This window comes from Spea bombifrons, chromosome 12 (assembly GCF_027358695.1).
Source record: "Spea bombifrons isolate aSpeBom1 chromosome 12, aSpeBom1.2.pri, whole genome shotgun sequence".
NCBI classification, from domain to species: domain Eukaryota; kingdom Metazoa; phylum Chordata; class Amphibia; order Anura; family Pelobatidae; genus Spea; species Spea bombifrons.
The window spans coordinates 2,045,439-2,072,938 of NC_071098.1; the positions used below are offsets into that span (position 1 = coordinate 2,045,439).

General features: G+C 43.3%; 1 protein-coding gene across 2 annotated transcripts in view; it reads left to right on the forward strand.

The window, feature by feature from the left end:
* The window catches only part of LOC128470698 (protein CEPU-1-like), a 275,403-nt gene that overhangs the window by 150,324 nt on the left and 97,579 nt on the right, over window positions 1–27,500 (forward strand). For both annotated transcript variants that reach the window (XM_053452605.1, XM_053452606.1), the window contains exon 2: window positions 17,698–17,782. In XM_053452605.1, coding sequence (XP_053308580.1) covers window positions 17,698–17,782 — 85 coding nt within the window. The remainder of the gene's footprint in view (window positions 1–17,697; window positions 17,783–27,500) is intronic.

Below are 27,500 nucleotides of genomic sequence, written 5' to 3' on the forward strand. Positions count from 1 at the left end.
GTTAAAAAAAATTACAAATAAACAATTATTAATAACTTACAATTACTGTCGTTCTAAATAGGAGTCGTTCTAAAGGGGAAATCCTGCCAGATTTTTTTTTTTATTACTATTATCAGGTAAAAAATATTTTGCTGTTTTCTTTATCTCAGTAGTTTTTGCCCCATAATATAATGTTTTCACGCAGCTGCATATCAGCCATTTGTATGATTCTCGCTGTTATCTGAGCCTCAATCTACTAAACCCCCGACTCCTTATCATACTGCCTGTGGCAAACAATTGAATGACTCGGTCTTAATCACCCAGCCAGATCCTCTGACTCCGCTGGGGGTTATTACTGTATACAGCGCTGGGGGTTATATTACTGTATACAGCGCTGGGGGTTATTACTGTATACAGCGCTAGGGGGTTATATTACTGTATACAGCCCTGGGGGTTATATTACTGTATACAGCGCTAGGGGGTTATATTACTGTATACAGTGCTGGGGGGTTATATTACTGTATACAGCGCTGGGGTTATATTACTGTATACAGCGCTGGGGGTTATATTACTGTATGCAGCGCTGGGGGGTTATATTACTGTATACAGTGCTGGGGGGTTATATTACTGTATACAGCGCTGGGGGGTTATATTACTGTATACAGCGCTGGGGGGTTATATTACTGTATACAGCGCTGGGGGTTATATTACTGTATACAGCGCTGGGGGTTATATTACTGTATACAGCGCTGGGGGTTATATTACTGTATACAGCGCTGGGGGTTATATTACTGTATACAGCGCTGGGGGTTATATTACTGTATACAGCGCTGGGGGTTATATTACTGTATACAGCGCGGGGGGTTATTACTGTATACAGCGCTGGGGGTTATATTACTGTATACAGCGCTGGGGTTATATTACTGTATACAGCGCTGGGGGTTATATTACTGTATACAGCGCTGGGGGGTTATATTACTGTATACAGCGCTGGGGGTTATATTACTGTATACAGCGCTGGGGGTTATATTACTGTATACAGCGCTGGGGGTTATTACTGTATACAGCGCTGGGGGTTATATTACTGTATGCAGTTATATGAACAGATCTATGGGTTCTTAGTATCCGCGTTCAGTAATATTGTAGCCGTGGAATATTTTTTATTTGTTGGCTTCCTGGTCGTGTTATTGGGTCGGCTCAGCTCACGTATTCAGCCGATGCTGTCCCCCCCCCGTCACCTTCTGTATCTCGTTACGGTCGTTGGTGCTTTTCTTACAGATCCCTTTAGACGTTGAAGGAAAAAAATAAGGAAAGCGTAGAAGCCTCTCTGGGTAATAAATGATTTAGGGCCACGGCTCTTAATGTACAGGGGCTGGTATTACAGACAAACAAAGGCGGAAAATCTGTGTCTTATTTCTTGCTGAGCTCTGGGACTCCTGAACCCTGGGGAGAGACATTGTAAACTAAGAACAAAATGTTCCATTTGTCTAAACATCTCTCCGGTAGAAACATGCGCAGAGAGGTGGATCTGCTTTCCGGTGCTGACACAGGGTTTTCTGCAAAAGGCGAACATTGCCATTGGGTGCTTAACCCTGTCAGGGCCTGGGGTCTGGGATACATGAATTAAAGGACCTGGTGTGACGTGGGGTGATTAAAACATGAGTTTGGTAGTCATACATATACTATGTGTATAATTGGAACAACCTCCCAGCAGAGGTGGTAGAGGCTAATACAGTAATGAGGAAATAATGTATATGAGGCTGGTGCGTAGCTTTCATCCACTGGATTCTTCAGTAAAAACCTACACAAGTGTTATTTAAATGACTGTATTGATGTGACTCAGACCGGCGCAGGTCTCCTTGGGGCTCTCAAATGTCTATGGGCCCTTATATGTAAATACCTGCTTACTGCCACATGCCCTGTGTGTGGTGGTAAGTCCCGCCGTGGGCTTGGCATGACATATATAATATTATGACACATATAACACTGCAGAGATGCGGCTCTGAGGATACAGGGGGCGGTTGGTATGTAGGCCACCCCCCAATCTGATTGTGTAGTAATGGGAATAGAGGATTGGCTTGTCCGGGTTCTAGAGCAGACTGGGTATCCCTTGTTTTGCATCTTTTCAGTCTAGCACTTGGAGGACTGGTGGGTTCTAGGACCTAGCGATTCACACCCTTGAACCGAGGACTATAAGGTAATTCTTCATGAAATAAAGGAAAGCAACCATTTTCAATTACAGGTTTGTTTTTAGCTACTCCGGGATATGTTCCATATTAATTCAGTTTTATTATGGACACAAAAGGAGCAATAAAACTCAAACAGCGCTCGCAGTCAGCGCGTAAGAGGAATTTATACCACGCTATAAAATCAGAAGCTCCTTATAGGTTTTTCTTTTTAAATGATTCACTGATGTCCCCCCGGTTAAGGTGGATGTCAGTGGGTGTCACTTGAGGCTCGTCACCAGCAGGTGGCAGCGCGCAGGCACACGGCTCAGCAGCTTGCATTACGGGATGTTGCAGGCGCATTTGCTGCGTCACCTGCATGGGTCTATCTACATGACCTCGGCTGCTGGGAGGTCACGGGTTAATAAGCAGAAATAAAGAAAAAAATCAGCTCTGAGATTCCTTGGCGGGTTTAACGTTCAGAGCAACGAGCACCTGAAAGCTATACCGACGTCTCTGAGACATGTTATCGTTGGGCGACCGATCAATATTTCATTTACCGATAGGTCATTCACTGATGGTTTATAATAAAACTCATGCAGTTTTTAGGCCTCTGGTGACAGACAGAGCTGTAATAATAAATAATAATAATAAATAATAATAATAATAATATTAATAATAATAATAATTAATAATATGAAAATGTGTATCTTAAAAACAGGTAACTGTTTTGGGGACAATAAGAGCAAACGTTTTAATTCTTTGATGCTTGTCACGCAATGGGTTAAAATAATTACTGGTTAGTGTTAACTGTGAAAAGTCTGGAAAATATTGCAGAATCTCCTGAAACTGTTTATAAATCTCCATAAAATAAAAATTTCAGAAAGAAATAATACAGAAAAAAATATTTTTCCTACTGCACTTCTCACTATTACGCTGATGCCCCTTTAATAGATCTCTGCCCCCCATAATGTACATTAAGCTATTCGTTCCCTCGTCTGAGAATAATTCCGGTGGTTGATTATCTGTTGAATATGAGCGGTTTCCAGGTGTCAGCAGCTTTCCACATGAACACGGGGCGTCTGAGGTTCTGATTAAGGTAATAAGCGCCAGTTTTGGGTTCTTGAGCTGAGAATATTCTGATTAGGGCTCAAAACAACCGAGTCAATTATTTAAATAGGAATACTAGAGGAAACATGGAGCGCATGTATTTTTTAAACATGTGCATTTTAAATGATGCTGCTGCGCGGAATGAGAGACCGCCTGCTACCTGCTCACGTCTTTCATTGTGTTTTTGGTATTTTTTTATATGTTTTGGAAGCAAACTGAAGGCTGCATTATGTTCCCATTCCACGGCTATCAGATGGAAATATTTACAAAGAGATGTATTTTAGAAAGTGCTGAAGGGCAGAGAGGCAGGAAGGGGAATCGTGTTGGTAGTTTGGCTCTGGTGCGGGGGGGGGCAGGAGCCGAGCGCAGGCAGATACAAACTAACTGGGAATTTAAAAAGCAAAACCCAGGGACGGGGAATGAGGCAAGTCAAACGCAAGCCTGGAACTTGGCCACCCTGCGACCCCCCAAAAATTGCCCGGGGGTATTATAGTCTTTGGTGGCCATATTCAGGGGACATATTTTCTGCCCACCTAGCCACTATGAAAAAAAGCCTTGTTTGTACATTTCATGGCGCCAGCGTTGATCAGAAAGACATCCCCACGTGTCTATCCTTGCCAGGTTATAATAAATTCAGGGGTACGACATGAAGTAGCATAGTACCCTCCCCAACTGGCCCATTTCTGTGCCGAGCCGGCAGCCTCCATGGACTGCATTCAAAGGACCTTTAAGACATGGGGCGTCAGGATATGATGTCATATCCTTTCACTCTGTACGGATGATGGCGGTTGGGGGTGGCAGGGGGTGCTGCCCTGGGTCAGGCCAAAGGTAAATACCCTGAACTTGGCTCCTTGTAATTCCTCAAGTAAAACAACCCACTTTAGGTATTTTAAACGTAAAATAAATTAATATAAACCAGGTTTACAGCCAATAAGTGCAGAGGATTTACTGCGGCTCTAACATGTTGACCTACTAGGCGTTGTGCTGTCGGAGCAGCTGGAGGGCCGCGCGTTTCTTCCTGCTCTTGGTGCTATTTCTGTCCTTGATTTATCCTTTGCGTGTGTCTGTACATGCGGTGTCTGTACATGCGATGCATTAAGGAGTTTCAGGGGGAGCAGACTGGGTGCCGAGCTGCGAAGAGGTTAGCGCGGCCTTCCAGGATTCAGCCCAAGAGAAGGAAGATTTACGGGGGCTTGTAAAACAGAACAGGTTACTGCTTCAGCAATTTCTGTGCGCGTTTTATGAGCAGACCCATAAAGAAAGTTTGTGCACTGCAGGTTTTATCATCTCAACAGCTGGAGCTGATACATTAACATCTCCTGTCTGACCCCAAAAAAAGATTGCAAGGGGCCGAGAGGCCACCCGCTAAAAAATGTTTCTTTTACAAGCGATTAATGCAAAAAGTCTGGCACCCTACTACGGACGTTACGCGGTCCGGTGGTTTTTTGGACAATAACCAGTTTCTGCTTTCTGGATAAAACTGCATTTTACAGCGGCTCAGAAGACTACAAATCTAATCAAGCTTGGCTACTTACAGACCAAACACTACAGCTGGCGCTCAATGGCCAATCAATTTACTGGGAATTATAAAAGGTAAAGTTTTGGATAATGTCTAGATTCAGGGTTTTTTTACTTTTCTTTTAAAATTCAGATATAAAAAGTGACCCTTCTAGCTCCACCGCACAGTTAATGGAGGATAAGATACGGGGAGACAAGGTGTTACGATATGGTAAGAAAGTTACTACGTGAATGAGAGTCAGGAGTGGATCCAACGGCTTGTAGAGATGGCTGCCCTGTGGGACCATGGACAAAAATCTTGGGCAGAATTGGGAGAAATATTCCTTGTACTTTAATGCAGTGCTTGGACTTTTGGCAAAACTTGAACAATCAAGATGGAAAATATTAATGACCACAGAGACCGTGCTGGAGATGCCACCAAAACCCAAACACTTAATGAATTTACTATGCGAGTAAGAGAGTCTGCGCTGGAAGATCTGACATTGTCCAGTCATGGGCATCACCCTCAACGCAACGTTATATGGTTTTTAAAGTAAAGAATCACGAATACTGAACATCTCTCCCAAATTTCACATTGAATTTTATGCAAGTTCTGCTTCTAACCCAAAATATATAGTCCCGATTTGGGTCGTCCATGCGTTTGCTGAATGATTGTAACATTGTATCCCCAAACTTCCCATATTTTAGTATCCCGGGCAGATAGGGGGCTTCTCACTTTCAATAATAGAGTCTGATCTCATAATAGCATACATTTGTGATTGTTTTAGTTACATAATCCGTGACAAAATTACTTCATAATGAACTTTTTTTTTGTTTTGACAGAGCCGTCGCGCTGATTCTTTCATAGAGATAATAGTTTGATACATTCGTGCCGACGCTAATTGCGTGGTGATAGCTCAGGGTTTTTTGTACATCTCCCCTTCGGATAATTCCTGCCATTGCGCGTAATGGAATGAATTGTGTCAGAAATGATTTTATTTATTATTTTTTTTAATAGATACTGGGAAAGAGCAATAATTAACAAATAATTTATGTCTACAGTTTAATGAACCGGAGTGGTGGGGGGGGAAATAGTCATTTTCTACAAGAAGCAAATACGGGAAATGTTTACGTTATGTTATTAATTAATCTTTCTAAGGAAGCTACCTAAATTAATTTGTCAATAACATAAATAATCCATTTATGTGAATCATGTCCTATCTGAAATATGCTGCATCCCCTGCTGCGATAACAGAAAACCAGATGCAGAATCTCTATTAATTGGTAAATTTTATTGATTGCCCCTCTCTCATATTTAGAATATAATTCTGGAGCAAATTTCTATATTTGTAGTGATTAGTGGAACCGTAGAAGAGGTCTCCATGGTCAGGGACATCAGCGCGGCCAGCGGCTGGATATAGGTGGCCACATGCGATGTTTTTATGCTTCCACAATGTTTGGCCGGGTGTATCCAGTTGGTGGTCCCACGCTGTAGCCGTTGGATGTATGTGGAGCGATGTCCACCAGAAGCCCACTAGGCATTTGCCCAATGTACCAGATAGTTAGTCTGGGCCTTTCTATGGTAATTACTGGAGCATTTCCTCTGCATTCAGCTATTTGCCTAAAAAATATGGCTCCTTGTCTCTAACCCCCAACTGGTGCTATGAGATTTGATGTAATGGTGGCTTCAGCCATAGCCTTCTGTGTTCCCCAAACCCCAAATGTCTATAGTGGAGAAAGAAAAGCACGTTGTCTTTTCTAGTTGCTCTGCAGTTCATTCGGTTCTTAAATGATATTCTAATTGCATAACTTGTTCTTGAGAAAGTTTACTGTTCTCAAGCAGGGGAAAACTTGTTGTGTGGGATTCTACCAGCCATATATTAGAAATAGTATGGAAAATATTTCTGCCAACAGAAAACCCATCTGCAGCTCCAGACCAAGCATGACGCGTCCTCTAGAATTTATCGAATGTATTAATCCGATAGAAACCATAATATTTGCAAACATTAGTAAATACAATTCCGATGAGCTCGTGGATTCCATTGGGAGTCGTTATAAATCCGGTTAAAGCCCTCCGGCCGTATGTTTCCAGAACTAAGTCCCTTCCTATCATTAAGTATCTCTGTTGCTCAATACCAAAAACAAGCGTGTTTACTCGATAGATTAATTGCCAAAAGAGACCAAAACTCTTAGTGATCGCGTAACGAAAGGAGTATCATCCAGATTGGTTACAGAATTCATTCTATTTGCCAGATAAGCAGAATATGGAGTTGCTGATACCACAGGAACAGTTTGGCCAGAAATGTGAGCAAACTATAAGCACACAGAGGGTTAATTCTGCTTTGGCTAGACGCATAGGCCGTGGCATTTATTACGGGGGTCACTCCAGGCTGAGCCATTAAAGAGAACCCGAGTATGATTCTTCTCTTATTTCCATGTAATATTACAAATTGAACGTTTTAAGCTGTAAACCGGTTCATTTAGCCTTTAAAATGCCTCTCTGTCTCAGGAAAGGTTGAATGATTTAACACGAAAATCTGCTGGGAACATTTACTGCTTCAATGTCATGAAAAACCCAAGTTTAGGCAGAGTTCTCTCCAACACAAAGAGACATAAAATGCAGAAGCTCCGCGGATCAGAACCAACCGGAACGTTCAGTCTCATCTTATATATAGAGCGCTTTCATTGATCCCTACCACCTCTGCCAGAAAGCTTTTCAATGCAGATCTTCCACCTATAGCAGAGTTAACCGCAAGACACAGAGTCGCCCTCCCATTTACTGTGAATTAGGTGTAAGGGTCCCTAATGGGTTCTTATGCTCCTAATTATTATTATTATTATTATTATATTTATTAACATTTCGTATCCCGGTCTCGCTATTGCCTGTCCCCTGTTTTTACCATTAGCTTTATTTTAAGTCACAGTTGTGATCTCTCCCTGGTCTGTTTCCTCTTGGTATCAGTTAAGTGTCATTCGCAGTCTATTCTGCCTTTGGGTTTTTGTGCCCTAAATGCATAATTTTTCACTACTTGGCAACATATTTTATGTTCCCCACTCTTGACAGTTCATCAAGTTGCTTAAGTTATTACCCATTAGGTTTACTCCCTCCGGGATGGCAGGTCTGCCGAGAATCCTTGTATCTTCTGCAGAAAGGCAAAGATCGACTCTCTGATTTTATTGTTTTTTTTTTAATATATTGTGGAAATGACCCAAATAAAACATTGCAAATAAATAGATAAAATATATTTCCTGGTGCTTATCCATTAGGTTCTATAGTAGATTTTTTAAACTACTCTGAAAAATATCCACATATTTGACGTGATTTACCTTTCGTAAATTCAGTTTGTTTTTGGTCCTGTAAGTGAAATATCCGCTCATTACCTTATGCAGATGTCAGACTTACAAGCTCGCAGTTACCTGAAAGCTTTCTACTGTAGAACTGTAGCTAGCAAATGGTGGGGTGGTTCCTGCCGGGTACGAGGGAATAGTTTGTAACGTTAGTAACACAGAGATGTTTTTACCAACATCCCAACATCACCCTGGCAGAGGCCAAACCTGGACCTCACAAGTTAAGGAATCAGGAGGGTGAGGCTAGCAAGCTTAAAATTCACTGTAATTAGTAAATAGCTAATAGTAACTAATCATTTTATTACAACTGCATTATATACCTGTGTGTGTATATATATATATATATATATATACTGTGTCCTAATTTGCATATTGATTTCCCATAATCCCTAAGCCTTTTGCTGTAAACTTGGTTGGGTGACCTAGCTGGGGTTTCCATTCGTTGTTATTGGGCATATTGAATAAGGACCAGTTCTTTATCTCCTACAGAAGCCTCCTAACTCCCCTTATCTACATGTGATGGAGCTGTCATCTGACAAAGATACATGTTCCCTTCATTTCCCCACTTTTTTATGATTTCAGAGCATCTGTTGCTCTGGATGCTCAAATTGAGATTTCTATCCTTAAATATCATTTGAAATGGACAAAGAAGAGGGGGGGTACGAGGAAGATAAACCCCGTACACCCCCAACTCTCCCACCCCCCCCCCCGTCTCCTCTGTATCTCTTCTTGTCTCGGTTTTCTTTTCATAATTCACTCGACTCTCTGCTTCTTTCCGACCCGTCTCTTTACTGTGCTTTCTATTCATATCTAGTTTACATGGTGAAATTAGAATAATAACACAAACGCAGGCAATAAACAGCCAGACATTGGGCTCCGAGCGTAAGACAAGATAAGAGCGGCTGCAAAAAAAGACAATTTTGACAGTTTTTATAGACCTTTCCTGTTACTTCCAGCACTACAATTTTCCTTGACATTTCTGCTTGGCATTTAAAAAATATATCTGTATTTATATATATATATATATATATCTTTTTTTTTCTTTTCCCTCTCAACCTCTGTGAAGTTTATTTTTTCAAGTTGTTTCAACTTGTTTGGATATCTATCAAATGTCCCTGTTTAGCTTGGCCAGTCCCTCTCTCAAATTCATCTGCCCCCCCCCAATATCTCCCTTTTTTCTAGGAGGTCAGGATGTTTGCTGGATATGAGGGGATCACAGGGTTCTACAGCCCTAAAAGCCCCGATAATATCTATAGAACCCCCCTTAAAATCAAAGTGCCCCTTCAAAGGGTAAGGATTGGTGTTCCTGTCACTTAAACTGTCTTGAGATATAAATATAAATTTGGATCAAAAGCATACCCTTGAAGCAAAAATAAAGTTAAGTATATTTATCGTCAGTGCTCTAACAGCCTTTTTTTATTACGTTTCAAGCATCATTTCTTTACATTTCTGACTTAATTTATAAGTCTGTGTTTTTCCAAAATCAATAGTCAATTATAGATTACAGAAACAACCTCAAATCTACATTTAGACCGATTACGGTTCGTGTAAACATTCGGCGGCAGGAAAAGTATTATGTCTGACTTACCAATCACATTAAATCTTTAGAGCAGAAAAACTCCAAATGGGACAGGAAACCTCATAAGCCAAAACACATAAAAACCTGGGACCCGCCGGCAGATCGGCCCCCATCCGGCCCCCGTCTAGTCACCGTTTCTCCTGCTGTAAAGACTCAAACCTTAATCAGTGGTTGGTCTCGTCTTAGATTCAGGATCCGTGTGTCTATCCCATGCGCGTTTAAATGTGCGCAGGGGGAGGCATTTGGCTGACATCCCAGAGAGGGTTAATTGTAGCAACGTGGAACACGGGAGGAAACGTAAATATTTTTGTTATTTGAAAGCAGATTTTTACCTGTTTTCTCTTTTTTTTTTTAACACACAGCTTACTGCTCGATATGTAACAATATTAAGATTTTAAAGCTGTTCCATAGATTATTTATGTGTTGTTGCTGCTCTCAGTGTAGGTTGACTTATTATTATTAGTACAAAAGCTTTACCAAAAAAACTAAAATTACAATTTTCTCCTCAATATCTCCAATTACAGTATGTCTTAAATTACTATGTATATTACTTTGGCTCAGGCATATGGCTCCTGAATCTAAGACGTGACCAGCGACTGATTAAGGTTTGAGTCTTTACAGCAGGAGAAACGGGCGACTAGACGGGGGCCGAATGGGGCCGATCTGCCAGCAGGTTCTGTTTGTATCCCTTTTTGCAAGAAATGATGCATCAACATGAATGGTTTCAGGGATTTCATGGCCATTCATACGCCAGCTCTGAGAATGCAGCCGCAGGGCATGTTACATGTTCAGAAATTGACCGCATTGGACCATCCCTGAACTCAGTGAGTGCAGCCGATGAAATGCATCCCCTCCTCTGGGGAGCCGTGCAAAAACCCCGGAATGAAATATACAATCTTTGTCTCCTTTTAAATCTTCCCCGAGCTCCATTTTTCTTCCTTTTAGCCCTTCCAGAATAAATGGAATGTGTAATCAGAGACTGTAAAGTTCTGATTTATAACCCACTCTAGAAGATATTTAATAACTCACATATACTTTATTGCACTTTTCTTTAGTGCTGCGTTGTGGGATCTCAATTCCAGGGCTTTTCTTCTCTGCATTAAACTGCCCCTGGAGTGCTCAGGGGGTCATTCTGCGAGGACTCGATTCCTCTGGGTTTGTGCTGATTGCAGGACGATGTCAGTCTGGATCCACATTACATGGAAGGATTTCTGTTCTTCACCTTTATTTGCTTTATTAGTGGAATCCATAACTGCCCCCTCGTACATTTATTTCATATAATTCTACACATAGAAAATAAAGCGTATGAATGAAATGCTGACATCATCTTATTCACAGTTTTATATAGTTTGGAGGATCATAGCAGCGGAATGGGTTTCATTGACTACACAAAACCCTAAAGTCTACCACTGAGTATCCGGACTGCTTCTGCCCCATAAGAGGACACGGGGTCTGGATTGTTTCGCCTTCTAAACCAAGAGAGAATTGCTTTCCATTCTGGGATTCACCCTCCACTCCATTGTTATATGTAAATTAACATAATGAGCGTGAAAAAAAGGACAAATCAAGTCTGCAATTTTCTGCATTTTGCAAAAAATGGTACTTTTGTGTTAATCCAGGCGACAGCGACGCAGTTACTAAAGTTTTAGGAATGAGTAATAGACACGCAGCATGTAGGATCTACCAAGAACAAAGCAAAGGGTAGAGAAACCACAGAGAACCTGTATAAATAATCCCTGTATAAATAATTAAGGTCCGGGCGCCAATTTAATCTGGATTACCGGACATGATCCCTCTTCTGGCTGCGACCGCGAGGCCGGAACGACTCTGAGGAGATGACAGCTTCTTGGCAGCATCTGACTATGGCTCTGTGACGTCGGAGAGACAGACACACAACTCTCAAGACACGAAAATAGTTATTAGAACCCTCTCTCCATCAGTAATCCGTTCTAAAAATGTTCTCACGCGTTTCCTGGAGCTCTCGGCTGCACCGCATGTCATCTCCTTTAAATATGCAGAGAAAATACCCCCCTGTTGGGCATAAAAAGCCCAGGAGAATTTCCCACTAATGGTGGCAGCGCGAGGATCCGCGTGACTTCTCCTGGATGGAAAAATCTTTACGCTCTTTTCAAGACCAAAAAGAACAAACTAAGGCTTGAAGCTTGGAAGCATCCGGAAGATCCGGGCAGATCAGAGGGTCTGTCGATGGGTCCCTCATATTCTGCGTTTCCATGGATTCCAGTAACGGCTCCGGAAGGAGAATTTCAGTTCTTTCTTCCAGTATAAAGATAAATGTAACATAAATCAGGTGTAATCCGTGATAATTTGGGAGGGGGTTTGGAGAGCGTCCAGGCGCATTAGTGAGAGGCGCGGATTTAGTGGATAGGAAATATTAGACTGTTTTAAAACTCTCGGTTTGATTTAGAGCTCGACTTCCGCCTCATCCGAAACCCCTCCGCACGCTATTTCCCTAATGCAGCCGCTTCATCACCGAGCCTCTTTATTTGAGAATACTTTAAAAAACGTAGAACTTTGAGAAACTTCTTGCGCTGCGGTACATCAGAGCAGGTCCAGCTCATTGCACCGCGCATGCACAATCCAGACTCACCGATGACTAATTGAAACAATATTGCCTATTTAATAAATATTATTACTTATACAATTTATAATGAAATTATAATAAAGGTAGCTTTAAATATAAAACAAAACTAAGACTGTCTTTAAGAATAAAACTCAATTATCTCCCAATATCACCCAATATCCAAATCGCAGTCCAGACAAAGGAAGCAGAATTCCTGATATATTTCTGAATACACGATAGCGAGCCCCTGTTATTGTCTCAATGCTCCTTACTGTAGCGGAAATTGTCTGGTTGTTATACATTTCAAGTACAGGAGGGGAACGTTACAACAAGAGGCCGGCATATATAACACTAGAGGGACAGATGGAATGGACAGAAGTTTTACTTTACTGAGAGGGTAGTAGATAAGTGGAACAGCCTCCCAGCAGAAGTGGTAGAGGGTGATACAGTGAGGGTATTAAAACATGCATGGGAGAGACGTACGGCTCCTGAATCTAAGACGAGACCAACGACTGATAAGTTTTAAGTCTTTACAGCAGGAAAAATTGGGCCGATCTGCCGTCGGGTTCTAGGTTTCTATTTTGGGATCGTGTGGATGTGGAACCTTCTGATACGGAGGGATATTAACTGTTACATCTCCAGCCCGTGATTCATTACCCTGCAGCGACTGCCAGGTATTTAAAGGCACCCCCGCTGCACGATGTGTTTATTAATTATTTAATTATAATTATTAACGGACCGGCTCGTGGCTGAAACAGAAGGAGGAAGAAATGCACAGAGAAGAATAACCCGTTTACCGCAATCGCAAAGAATACTTGGCTGTCAGAGGAGCTAACGCACCACCGCTGGCGCAGGAACGATCTCCAAATCACTACCGACTGGAGCATTGTTATTCCGAAGCAGATTAGCTCCCAGTGGGAATTTCCGCGCATGTAGTAATTGTTGCTTTGTTGATGGAGTGAAGCGTCCCATTCAATGGTCTTTTTTATCTTCTGACACTCCGTGAAGTCGCCTAATGCTTCGCGGTTATTGTGATATTAAGATACGGGAGGCAGCCATGTATAAAAGCATCACGACACTAGAATGCATGTAGGAGCAGGTCTGGAAGCCGGTTTATTCACACATTACAATGCGATCACGTAACGTAGAGGAAACATAGACTATGCCGGCAGATCGGCCCCATCCGGCCCCCGTCTAGTCGCCCGTTTCTCCTGCTGTAAAGACTCAAACCTTAATTAGTCGTTGGTCTTGTCTTAGATTCAGGAGCCGTATGTCTATCCCATGCATGTTTAATACCCTCAATGTATTACCCTCTACCACTTCTGCTGGAAGGCTGTTCCATTAATCTACCAACATAGAGTAGAGCCATACCATCACTGTGTGCTTCTGAAATACTGAGTTACAGTGAGGGAATCGATGTCTGCGGCCTAAGGCTGAATATAAGACAAGAGACCCAGCAACACAGCGCGAGGAGAAATGTAACACATGTTGCTAAGCAACAGCCCAAAATCCAAAGAATTTGGATCAGAAAGTCTTCTTGTCCCATCCGAAGATGACGGCTGCTTTTAAATTCAAACCATGAATCTTCTGGAAGTTTTTCAGGGTAACTTCCGGTTTTAAAGCTGGCGCTTATCTGCTGTTTGCTGGCCAGTCGGGAATATTATGTCGTACGATATTTAGAACATTCTGGAGTTAATATTATTTAAAGCCGTGAGCACAAGTTTCCTGCGACAATCAATAAAAAACTTTAAACCGCAGATAACATTTTTATAAAGAAGAAGAAAATCTAAATTATTGTTTACATAGATGAGTTATTTCTAAACTGAATGATCTGGTAGATCAAGGGGAGCGGAGACGCCAACATTTTACCCCTTTTACCCTTTTCAATGCTGGCGTCTGAGTGACTTTACGGAGCGCAATGAACATTTTTTAGCGTGTTGGGATCCGGTGACCGCATTTTGTGCTTTTTTGGCAATAAGCCGCTTCTGTACGGGACGCAGAGCGCCGTTTATGACGTCCCTTTACACAGAAATACATTGCAAGAGACATCGGCGCTGCCAGGAGGCAAGTACTTGTGTTTAACCTGAAGGGAAAGTTCTATAAGTTTAATTATTAATCAGGGCGGCCGATGGGGATTAAGCTCAGGGTCCAGGGGCAGTAGTGAAAATATTTGGACATGATTTGCCCTCTCATGCCTGTCCTGCCTGTCCCACCAGCTGCTCATTTAACTCCTTAATGCCTGGATCCTTTATAGATAGTTGGTCCTGGAAGGTGCGATCATCTTTCTTTAATAATGAACCAATTCCAAAATCTAAACCCCGAGCTTCCGATAGAATCTTGTAAAAGTGAATAATATCCCATGGAGCGGCCGCTTTATAGAATGTTCTTTTTTTGTAAATCCCGGATGATCCCAAACACGTGTTTGTTTTACGGTTTTGTATTTACCGTTTCGCGTTTTAATAATTCCTTTATTGAGCGAAGGGTTGTCAGCCGCAGTGTGTGGATCTTCCTCTCTGGAACTAAATGTATCACAGTAATTAAAACTGTCTGCCTCACCTGGAAACATGACTGATCTCAGTAACGCGGCGAGTTACACGATCCCCGGGGGGCGGTTTGGCCGAAATGCTGTCATTTTATGCCCATACCCGCCAACTCTATGAATAACTTAATAAGTGGCGCCACGTGGATATGAGCGGGCGCAAATAATATACACATAGCAGGGACAGCAAGGAGTTAAACCAAGCAGAACTTTGTGTTTGCTCATTTTGAATAATGTTTTATGGAGAGGGTGAGTAGATGAGTGGAGCAGCCTCCCAGCAGAAGTGGTAGAGGGTAATACAGTGAGGGTATTAAACATGCATGAGACAGACATACGGCTCCTGAATCTAAGACGAGACCAACGACTGATTAAGGTTTGCAGCAGGAGAAGCGGGCAACTAGACGGGGGCCGAATGGGGCCAATCTTCCGGCAGGTTCTATGTTTCTATCAATAAGAGGGACATCAGGGGAGGAAAAAGGGTCGGCGGATATTTATTTCTGCTTCTGCACAAATTATTATGACTTTTAGGGCTATAGGAGGGGGGGAAAGGTCGCTTTCAGGATGCCCGCAGGGAGCAAATCTGCTCAGAATTCCCCGACACGATCAGCACCTAAACCGTTGTATTTCCGAGAGCAGCTGGTCTCTGTAAACTGTTTTCAACGCTCGCCTGATAAATTAGACATTTATTACACGTGAAATAATTGTTCGCTGGTTAATTTACTCCCAATGAAAAAGGAGCGGAAACGGCTGGCGTTAGAGCTGCTGTCCCAGGAGTGAGAGGGTTAAAAGCGCCAGAGCCACATTTCATTAAGCTTTAAAAAGACAGTTATGGCCCGACGAAGGCATTAGTGAACATTAACAAGGAGTATTAATGGGCGGATAAGCACTGTTGCAGTGTATACAGTGAACTGCAGCCCTGTTTATCCACCATTAATAAGCTTTCAATAATCCGCCACTATTTATGTTCCATAAATAAGCTCTTATATTTTTTTTTCTCCGCTAATTTATTTCCCGTGCTGTCAGTTTGGCAAAGCGAGGGTTTCCATCTCTTTAAAGTGATAGAAGCGGTAATTATGCACAAAGCGCTGACTGGAGATCTGGGGAGAGGATTTAACAGGAGGTCCGTGAGATGAGGGGGGCAATTTTAATAAGGTACCATCACCATTTTGTTGGGGTCACTTTGTCCAACGCCGTGTGTTTGATGCAGCGAAGCGGCCTGAATCTGACCACTAAAATATAGAATGAAATCACTAGTACGGTCTAGTGATGTCTGAGAGGCAATTTCATCTGTTTGAAGGCCCCTCCATGCATCTATCACTCTTTCACTCTCCTGCTAAATGGGATACACTCAGCAGCCTAAAGAGCCTTTTAGAACGACGAATATTAACTGAATCGTATAGAAAGCAAGGAGACAAATCCCTGCCCCAGACCCCAGAATATGACCCCAGAACTACCATTTCAAGAAGCAAAATGCTGATTGTAGAAGAGGTTCTGCAGCAGCCCAGGCATTCCTTTCACAATGTGTCTTATAGATTGTTATAATATTTGGATCCCCAGAATCCTTTCCATGTTCCTTCTATAGAAACACTAATAGGGGTAACTTGGTTAAATTTACTATAATATGTGGGGACTGACTAGCAATGTGCGCAATGTCATTAATGTTATTGTAAATAAAATAATAACAATAACAACAACAATGGTAATAATAACAACAATAATAACATTAATAATAATAATAATAATAATAATAATAATAATAATAGTAACATCAACTATGATAATTATCATAACAACACGACTACTCCTACCTCTAATAATAATAATAATAATAATAATAATCATACAGGCTTTATAATATGTTTAGCCCTTTGAGGTGTTGATGTGTGTTGTTGATCTCTCTGGGCCTTGCTATTCCCCTGATTTTCTATGCAGATTGCAGGGTTCTCTGTGTAGGTCACACTCCCAAACACTACTTCATGAATCTATAGGAGACACAATCTGGGGGTGACAGCTCTGCCCCTGGGTATTAACCCTTTGGGAGGTTGGAAGTGTTAATCTATACTTTTTCTAATATGTTTGGTACAAAATATCATCCCTGCAATGTGAAGTCTCTGTTAGGAGTTGCCCCTGAACCAAAGGGTTAAATCAGTGAGTGACAATGTGCTAGGGCTAATGCATTAACCCATTAATGACAGTAGGGACTAGAACTCGCCTCTGTCACATGTGACACACATTAATACCCCTGTGTGACACTGAAATGTAACTGTTGCACCTTAACCATTTTAATGCCAGGGTCGCACATTCCTTCACAACATGTTGACTTCCCCTCTGGCAGTTAAAGGGTTACCTTACTGTTCCTAGAGGCAGGTGAGCATCATGGACAGATCATAACAGCCCAAAGAGCCCACTGGCCCTAGAGGCTTCACTGCATGGTACCCTCCACCAGGTCCTAGGGGTAAGAATGGGGCGAGAGCAGGACACAGAGAAGGGAGGGAAGGAGAGGTGAGAGATAGAGAGAAAATAGAGAGAGATTGAGAGAAGGAGTGGAGAGAGGGAAGCAGAGAGGGGCAGAGACAAAGTGGGAGTGAAGAGAGGGAGGGAGAGAGAGGAGTGAAGAGGAAAAAACCGAGAGAGAGAAGGGAGTGAGGACAGAAGAGAGAAAGCGAGTGAGGGAGGGGGTGCAGAGAGTGAGAGGAGGGTCCGGGGGAGGAGAGGCAGAGAGAGCTCGGGCAGACGGGCAGCGGGTCCCGGGCAGCTCCGGTTCTGTGGGGATCTCCCGGGGGGCATGTAGCAGAGAGCCCCGGGGTAGTGTGTGAGTGTGTCGGGGGCAGGATGGGGGTCGCCCCCTGGCGGTGGCTGCTCGCCCTGGGTCTCAGGCTGCTCTTCCTTGTGCCCGCAGGAGTGCCGGTGCGCAGCGGGGATGCCGGCTTCTCCAAAGCCATGGACAACGTCACGGTTCGGCAGGGGGACAGCGCCATCCTCAGGTAAGAGGGGCTGGGGGCGGGTTCTGGGCATTCCGGGGGTAACTTGCAGCACCGGGGTATCTGTGTCATTATATAAGCCTGTGCAAAGGAATGTGTACTCCGAGGGGGGTACTTTGTGTGGGGTATTTGCAGGCTTTCTGCTGGGGGTGGTTTTGGGGGGTTCTGTATTTGTGGGTGGGCAGCAGTTTGTGTTTGGGGTATGTATTATTGGGGGGTGTATCCTGGGTCTTCATGCTGATTTTACCACCAAATGCACTAAGGGGGGACATCTTTCTGTTTTCGCTTTTTTTGTAGATTTATAGATTTTTAAAGCATATTGTATTAACATACGTGTGTCTGAGTGCGGGGCGTGCAATTTTTATATGATTATTTGCCCATCATGCCCTAATTTTTGACTAAACAACTGCCTTTACTCTGTGGATACCTGAGGATATGCTACATGTTACCGAGCAAGCCACTGGCACCCGAAAGGTTAACACGTCAACCCCTCGCCAAACACCCATGTTCTAAAGGTGATCCGCTGCACATGTGTGTTTTAAGCCGCAGGATCCATCGCAATATTTAGACTGTGATTACTGCGGCCTCATCCTTAGCCAGGGCATGAGAGTCAGGATTACCCCATTACACACATTAATTACCCCTACAGCTGAATGAGATCACCTTCTTTCAACTGGATCAATAGCTGAGCTAATCAATGAACGCCACAGAGCCGGTCCCTGTCCCCCCGGGTGGCTGCGAGTGACACAACAGGACTGGTATTGGGGAGAAAATAGAATTAACGTCTAAACTCGCCACATTGTATCACTCATTGTGCACTCGCTGTTCCGTTAACACATGGACGTTATAACCGATGATTCCAAGACTTCAGCATCTTCATTAAGTTTTTGGATTTTGTCTAGTTGTCAAACGCAGTATGATGTACCCTGAATGTATGATCCTTACGTGTCTACACCCATACCTGGGCTCTGTGCATGCGCGTATACACACCCATTCACACACACACACACCCTCACACACACACGCACTCACACACACACGCACTCACACACACACACGCACTCACACACACACACTCACACGCACTCGCAGATGCCGGTTATTTTGAGCCTGAAGTTCACACTTACCGTGACTATAAATACTCTCTGCCGTGGTTCCTGCTCTGCATGCTATGAAGCCGCTGCGAACGCGTAAATCCAGCTGTGGCTTCCATATCTCAGCGATCAGACAGAGCCAGCTCCAGAAACATCACTTATATATTATATCGACAGCCGACGCTCTGTTTGTCGGATGTAGGATCTTTGTTGCTGTAGAAATTTTTTCGACCTCTTCTAACTACCCGAGCTGCAAAGGGGAGAACAGAGGCATGCGATACACGAGCCACCATTCTGCATACATGTAGTGAGGGAGCGTGAGACTCACAATCACAGGTGTTACAGATACACAGAGCAATACGGGGGGTGCCACACGGGGGTCCGGCTTTACCTGGGCTGCTTTGCTGTTAAGTGGATGTTTCAGGCTCCCTAAGGCTTGCTTTTTAGTGAAAACAAGACATTCTAAAAAGGTTAAAATTACCAATAGAGTCAGCAGCTTTCAAAGGGTTAAAATGCATATGTATAGAGCAAGTATTTCATATGCAGAACACATTAGATACTTAAGGCGTGAGCTGGGATTTCCGGGGTTAATAAAGTGGGGCATTGTTTTAAGGGCATCTACGATCAGCTGCTTCGGATGTCTTACGTGATTGACCCGCGTGCATGCGCTGCAGCGGCCCATAGATCTGTATAATATTCCACGCATTCCCCCTGTTTATGTTGGGTGTTGCAAGCTGGGCATAAACAGATACAAATAACGAGTTTGATTGCCCTAAATCGCAGTAATCTCGCCCAAATTAACAATCTGGAAAGCGAACCCGTGGAGCGTAGTCTGCTGTAGAGGCAAACGCGCCCCTTCCCCCCGATACCCGAAACCTTTACCTTTACGTTCTCGGTCCGCTCAATCTCTTCTCCGACCCCCCCAGAAAGAAATGAAAACATTCGTCATCCACGTCGCAGAATGACCTGAAGCCTCGGAGACCGTAAATGACGGCGGTTTAGGAGATCTCGTAAACCCGCCATGGAAATGAACGGGTCATTGAAAGGGAGATTTGGATATTCATAAAATTCAAGCTGTTAGTGACCTTTGAGAAGCGAGATTTGTGCATCAATGATCTGAAAGCACAGATCCTCCCACCGCCACCTGTCTGTCTTTAAACAGAGCGCCGGCCTTTTGCCTTAAAATGCTATTAATGGTATTTTTTTATTTAAAAAGGAATCAGAATTAAGGAATAAATGCATATCTTTGAGAGCCTTAAATATTAAGTCATACAAAGCGCAGCCGCCCTCGATGAACAAAAAATGTGCGTGTTACAAAAAAATAGCAGAACGTCCCAGGAAATCATACCTCCCAAATGTCCCTGTTTAGGCAGGCTAGTCTCTCTTTGTGACCCAACTCCCCCTGCCCCTCTTTCTTCCCCTATTTTCTAGGTGCTCAAAATACTTGTAGGTATGAGTGGGCCCAGCAAGCATTCTATTGGAGGATGGATGAAGGCAAGAGGGCTTTGGGTCCCAGAGACGGGCTGGCCAAACAAAATAGGGGCACTTGGGAGGGATGAGTCGGGGTAACTTACCCCACAGCCACTATGTTAAAGGCCCTTCTTACCTACATACCCAGTCCAGTGCCGGGTTCCGCCAAATCCGCTCCTTGAGCTGGAGAAAGAAGGTTCTAGGCAGGGGGTTCTCCTTTGGCACAAATCCGCCTGATATATGGGATTCATCCACTGCCCATACCCAGCAAATCCTTTTAGATTCTAGACCTCCACACTACCTATCTCATAATGTTGCTGTGACCCTTTTATACGGGTAATTATACAGCGCGAGCGTGGATTATAGGCTGTGATGGAAGACAGATGATAAATTGACTTGGTCTCACCTTTAACACTAGAAGCTTCTCAAAATGCATGGAGCGGGGTGGTGAGAATGCATGTCCAGGATTTAAAGGAAGGTCTTGTCTGTTGGAAATTAGCCATGGATGTGATATCTCTGAGACTGAAATGAACCCATAAAATCTACACGGATTCGGGCTCTCTAGACAAGGACTCAGAAGGGAAGACTGGATCATTATTCCTAGAGCACTGGGGATCAGGTGAAGGCTATAATCATGGCATACGGTTCATGGTCAGGGGATTGTGTGGCTAGCAGGGGGGTAGAGTCACTGCTGGGGCTGTTCTTATACACATTATCAGGGCCTAAGGGCAGTAGAACCCTGCGGTACCCCTATACCCAGCAAACATTCTGAGCTCCTAGAAAAGAGGGGCATTGGGGAGGAGAGAGGGGCATTGGGGAGGAGAGAGGGGCATTGGGGAGGAGAGAGGGAAGAAAAGGTGGCACAGAGATTTGGGGACCAAAGAAGGAGTAGATAAACTAAACAAGGATGCTCGGAAAGTTCGATAAAGTAATGTTGCTTTTTGTTATATATTGTATTATATATTAATTGTGGGTTTAATCCTTTGAGAAAGATTCCGTTTGTGGTTAATATATTAAACCGAGAGATTAGACAGGTAGCCTTTACCTGTATAACCTGAATGAATGAGCTGCACTGTGTACAGGTAATTTGCAGCCAGACCCTCATAGATATATTTTATGGCCACTTGTTATGTTGATGTCCCCCCATAACTCCAGCTCTCCCTTAACCCTTTGTGTGCCAGGTGGCAGAGGCGCGTTGTAAACCTGTGTAGGTCCCGGTGGGGGGATTCTGGGCCGGGTGCAGCGAGCTGTGAAGCCAATTCCCCGGTGCAGTTCAGCCAGGTGACAGCCGCTGGTGAATCGGGTCCCTCGGCGCCAAGACTAACGATTGTGTTTCTGTCCTCTCAGCAGGTCCTCTGCCTGTCCCCACCGACGCTCCGCGTTCTCACACCTCCAGCTTCGGCCTTTCTTAGGCTTTCTATGCACCTGTCTGTCTCCCCGCAGCACCTTTGTGTCTCAGTCTGCCTCTTCTCTCTCCTGTCCCCTGCCGTTATTGTGATCCTGGGATCTCTCTGTCTCCCCGTCTGTCTGTGTCTGTCTTGTCTGGTCGCTTTGTCTTGGTCCCCCTGTGTCCTCTCTACCTCTTTGCTGTCTCTTTCATTGACAGTTTGCTGCAGTCTTTGTGTTTCTGTCTGTGTCCCTCCGTGGCGCTTCCACGTGAATCCTTCCCTTTGCTTATTTTACAGTCCTTGTTTCAGTCACATGCTGCTGGTCACTTTATGCCATATTATCTGTACATTTACCAGACTTTGACCACCAAATAAACTGGTGCAGAAATGTATTCATTACATTTGTATTGTGCAGCTAAACTTTAATGGAACAAATGTCTGTGCATATTTATTGAGAGACGGACAGATAAATGGAACAGCCTCCCAGCAGAAGTGGTAGAGGGTAATACAGTGAGGGTATTAAACATGCGTGGGATAGACATACGGCTCCTGAATCTAAGACGAGACCAACGACTGATTAAGGTTTGAATCTTTACAGCAGGAGAAACAGGCGACTAGATGGGGGCCGGATGGGGCCGATCTGCCGGCAAAGTCTGTGTTTCTATGTAAGGATTTGGTCCGGGATGAAATTGTTCCACGTTTTATCCTCTCAGTTAAAAAAAAGGCAATAATAGGAATTCTGTTACAAATCACCTCCATCATTCTTGCTGTTGACGTTTGAATTGTTAGGACTTATGTTTCGTTTTTCTCTACGATTTCTCTCCCCGATGCGCATTTTCTTTGGATTTGGTCTCTAAAACCTTATTTTTTTCTGTTTTAAACAGATATAAGTCACATAGTTTAGACTTTTACAAAACCCATTTCTGTCAGTGATTCAAAATATCAGGAAAGAAATCAATCTATTGCTGACAAGCGTTCATGCAACTTTGGGGAAAAAATTTAAAAATATATTATTTTTGCAATTGAATTCTAAAATAAAGTCCCCAACGATTTGTCGCCGTGACATGGAGGAGATTGACGCGGTAATTCAGAATGATAGGACCCGGGGCTGCACGGACCATCGACTCAATCACAGTCTGACATATTAATGCCAAACAGATTAGTATGGCGGAGCCGTCACTATATAGGCGCCCGATACCTTATAGCATAAAATCTGCCTCTTTCCGTTACCCCAGTTTGAAGTCATAGAGGCTCAGATATCAAGTTTTTAATTAAAAACTCAAAACATTTCATATATAACTTTCTTTAACTGGTTCTATGTAACAAGGAAACATAGAAACCTAGAACCTGTCAGCAGATCGGCCCTATTCGGCCCCCGTCTAGCCGCCCGTTTCTCCCGCTGTAAAGACTCAAACCTTAATCAGTCGTTGGTCTCGTCTTAGATTCAGGAGCCGTATGTCTATCCCATGCATGTTTAATACCCACACTGTATTACCCTCTACCACCTCTGTTGGGAAGCTGTTCTGTCAGTAAAGTAAAACTTATTTATATTACATCTAATGGAATGGATTCCGCTACAGAGAATTGCGCATGTTATGTTTCTACCATTATACCAGTTTAAGATATTGTAAATAAAATATGTTAAAATAATAGAGCTATCAACCAGACTTTTTATGTTTTAAGGGGCATTAGAGAAGCAAGTACCCTTCTTTACTGGTTATAAAAAAAATCAGCGAAGTCATTTTAATAATAATAATAATAATAATAATAATAATGTGTAGATAGTAACGATTGTTGTTAATATACTCACAATAGATAAAATCAGACCTCAGCAACCTCTAATATATTTCTGATTCCTAAATAATAAGTAAATTATCCAGAGCCTGAACATCGATACTAATATTATTATTATTTTATTATTTTATTATTATTATTAGTATCAATGTTCAAGCTCTGGATAATTAACTTTTATTATTTAGGAATGGGAATTAACAGACGCTGCTAAGGTCTGATTCTCTCTGTTGTCATCCAGATACAATCCTCCTGCCGTTATTTGATTGCCCCGCATCCTCGGTCTGGTCCCAGGAGGATAACCTGTAAGCGTTCAGCACCGAGCAGATGGAATAAGACAAATATAGTTTGGGGACATCGGCTTTTGCCAGCAATAACCAATGATTTGTATTAAGTGCATGTGAAATTTCTGCTGCCGACAATCCTCGCTGCACAATCATTTTCCGGCCTAAAGATTGATTGTTCATCATGCGAAGGAGACAGGGGATCGGAGGATAGGAAACGGAGATAATTGCACAAAGGCAGAAAGAAAGGAGACATGCATGGAGATTAAGCACACGGTCAGATGGATGAGTTTCTTAGTATATAAATAATACAAGCGTACACTTCATTATTGGAAGGAAGTTTTACTTTACTGAGAGGATGGTGGATAAGTAAAACAGCCTCCCAGCAGAAGTGGTAGAGGGTGATACAGCGAGGGTATTAAACATGCATGGGATAGGCATACGGCTCCTGAATCTAAGACGAGACCAACGACTGATTAAGGTTTATTAAGGTTTTTACAGCAAAAGAAACAAGGCGACTAGACGGGGGCCGAATGGGGCCGACCTGCCAGCGGATTCTATGCGGACACTCACATACCTAAATGCAGTTAAATTTCCAGGAACAGGGTTTTAATAATAAAAGACAAAGAATTAAAAGTCCAGTTTATGTCACATTTAAGATCCTGAGTACATTCCCACAGCTGACGTTGATATTATTTGGGGATTGGCTTTCAGCACCGCGGACAGCAGCCCTTCTTCTAAAACCAGAGTCTAAAATATTATGGATTTTTTGGTCTTTCTTAAATCTGTAGTTTATTTTTTATTATTTTTTATGCTCGTTCCCTGACATATCCCCGGGAATTTAACTCTTTTACATTCTATAACGCACTTGGCTAACCAAATTGGATTCTTCCATCAACGATTAATCTGTTCCCCTCGGCTTCTCCATGCCCCACAGAGACCACCCATTTTCATTTGATGCCCCCTTATCCTGCTGAGAATATAAAAATATAATAACTGATAATAATGGGGAAAATGCTAGAAATGCACAAATACCCAGCTTTATTGCCAATGTCATGGAGATGAAAGCAAAGCTGTCCCTTTAAATCCAGACAATAGTTTTTTTTAATATAAAAGGGTTTCCCTGTTAAATGTCAGATGACTTTTAAATGACTTTGCTTCTGGCTCCCTGTATCTTTCAGCGTGATTAATTAGCAGATATCTAACGGGCCTTATATGTTTATTATTGAATAAGAACCGATGTTGCTTCCCTCGCTGTATGTTGTCCAAACTGTGATAATGGCCCGTGTTGAGGCTCCAAGCTATTCCTGGATGATCTTCAGATTTGCAACCACTGCCTAATTAACTCATTTAATGTTAATAGGGGGTTATTCTGAATCCCTGGCACTCAGGTGGTTAAGACGTAGGTTTCGGGCCCAGAATGAAAGCGTTCCATTGATTTATGAGTAACTTTCTGCAGGCTGGTTACATGGAAATGATATCCTACCTCCTGGGGTTGAGCAGATACTGGCCATATTCACGGCAGACCATGCCAGGGCCCCCTGTGATCAGCTGGTGGCATGAGGTGCCGGCAGTGTGCCCGACGTGGCTCGTCTCCTCCAAATTCTTCCAACCCATGGATTTGGAGAGGAAGCGATGGGTCAGCAGATGGGCGAGGCTGGCGCTGTCTTGACCCAGACGTGGCTCTGACATTTGGAAGCGGTTAAATAATGTAGGTGAAGAAGGCTAGGAATGTGTCTGCGCAGACTTCTAACACGTCCAACGCTTTCACTGCCTTTCTTTTATTTTACAGTAAATGCCCCCCCAAATTCTGTTTTCTTCCATGGTTACTTTCTTACTGGTAACATAGTGATTAAGACTGAACGCAACACAGAAGCCCAACACGTTCCACCTCACTGTGATCCGTGTTTGGATTATGTCGCTGACTGAGGGGGCTCTTTCCTAAATTGATGTATTCATTTAATATTTTTCACATCCAACCAATTATGCAGAAACCTAGAATCTGTCGGCAGATCGGCCCCATTTGGCCCCCGTCTAGTCGCCCGTTTCTCCTGCTGTAAAGACTCAAACCTTAATCAGTTGTTGGTCTCGTCTTAGATTCAGGAGCCGTATGTCTATCCCATGCATGTTTAAATCCCCTCACTATTAGCCTCTACCACTTACGCTGGGAGGCTCTTCCATTATCCACCACCCTCTCTGTTAAGTAAAACTTCCTTACATTACATGCAAGCCCCTGACTCCAGTCAACATAAACATGCGCAGCTACAGGCCCAGATATCATACATGTGCTCAGGCATGGACAGACAGCCACAAACCGCCCAGTAGCTGAGCTCAACCAGTAAGTATATGTACATGCGCAAGCACAGAAGAATATCTCATGTGTCATGTTATATACACTGAGAAGTGTTACCCAATTTCCTTTATGGGCAATTAATTTGAAGAGTTAATACTCTACGCCGAGACTCTCTCAGGGAGGTTTTGCTGGTTTGAGGGATAGAATTGTCGCCCGCTGTGTAATTCGTTAGGGGGAGTGAGACTGACGCCTTCCGTATAACGTTACCCTCTCCCTGCTATCGATATCTATTAGAGAATAATATCCATCCGTGGCATCTGTGTATTTGTTTGAATTACCGGGAGGATATTATTATATTAGGCGATTACATTGCGGGGATGTCGGCCGCGTGAAGATTGGTTGAGTGCTCTTGTCCTGACCTTTCATTTAACTCCCCGCCACAGAAGACACTTAAACAGATATGATCACGGAAAGCGATAACACAGAAATGTTAGGTAAAGGGTAATACTTTGCCTAGATCGATGCCATTGGCGGTAGGCAGCTGGTTTCAAGATCAGCTGTTTAATAAGAAGCTTTACTACCGTTTAACCCAATGCACTCAGGATCCTGGCTTTTGCGAGATGATCGTGTGGCCTATAGGCAGCTTCTAGTTCCCATGTCTCTTATCCGCAGCTCTGTATACCATGTGGACAGTCCCTGCCGTCTATCCAGGCTTGAGAGCCGCTCCTCAGCCATACCAGCTGGGGAAATGTAGCTAAGAAGGATCCATTAACTGGATCCATTGAGGCTTCACCACACGCACCTTGCAATAAGACCGAGTTGGAGAGCTTGATCCCACAATCTTCATTGGTACCTATTGGGTTCCTCTGATGAGAAGCAACCCCAGAGACACTTCTCAGCCTTCATGGGTTTCATCAGTAGGGTGCAGTTGGTATCCCTCTGGGTGCAAGTGAGCAAGGAGGTCCACGTAAACCCCAAGAGATCCCTGAAGGGAGAAATCACTGACACAAAAAGTTTGAGAACAACTGAGAACAAACCCTGCCCTCCGGTGTGTCCCCATTCAGGAGCACCTCAAGTTTTAGCTCACATTTCAGAGGAAAAATATCAGTCAACATATCAGTCTGATCCTGTCCTCAGGGGCAGCCCAGAAGCAAATGTCCAAGCAACTTTCACCCTTCAGGGATCTCTTGGGTTCACCCCAAGTTTAAAAGTGAGTCCAGACTTGGACCTCCTTGCTCACTTGCACCTACAGGTATACCGACTACACCCTACTGATGAAACCCATGAAGGCTGAAAAGTATCTCTGGGGTTGTTTCTCATCCTGAAACATACTTATCATTTACCAAAAGGTGCTAATAGGTACCAATGGAGACTGCTGGACCTGGCTTTATGACAGGCTGT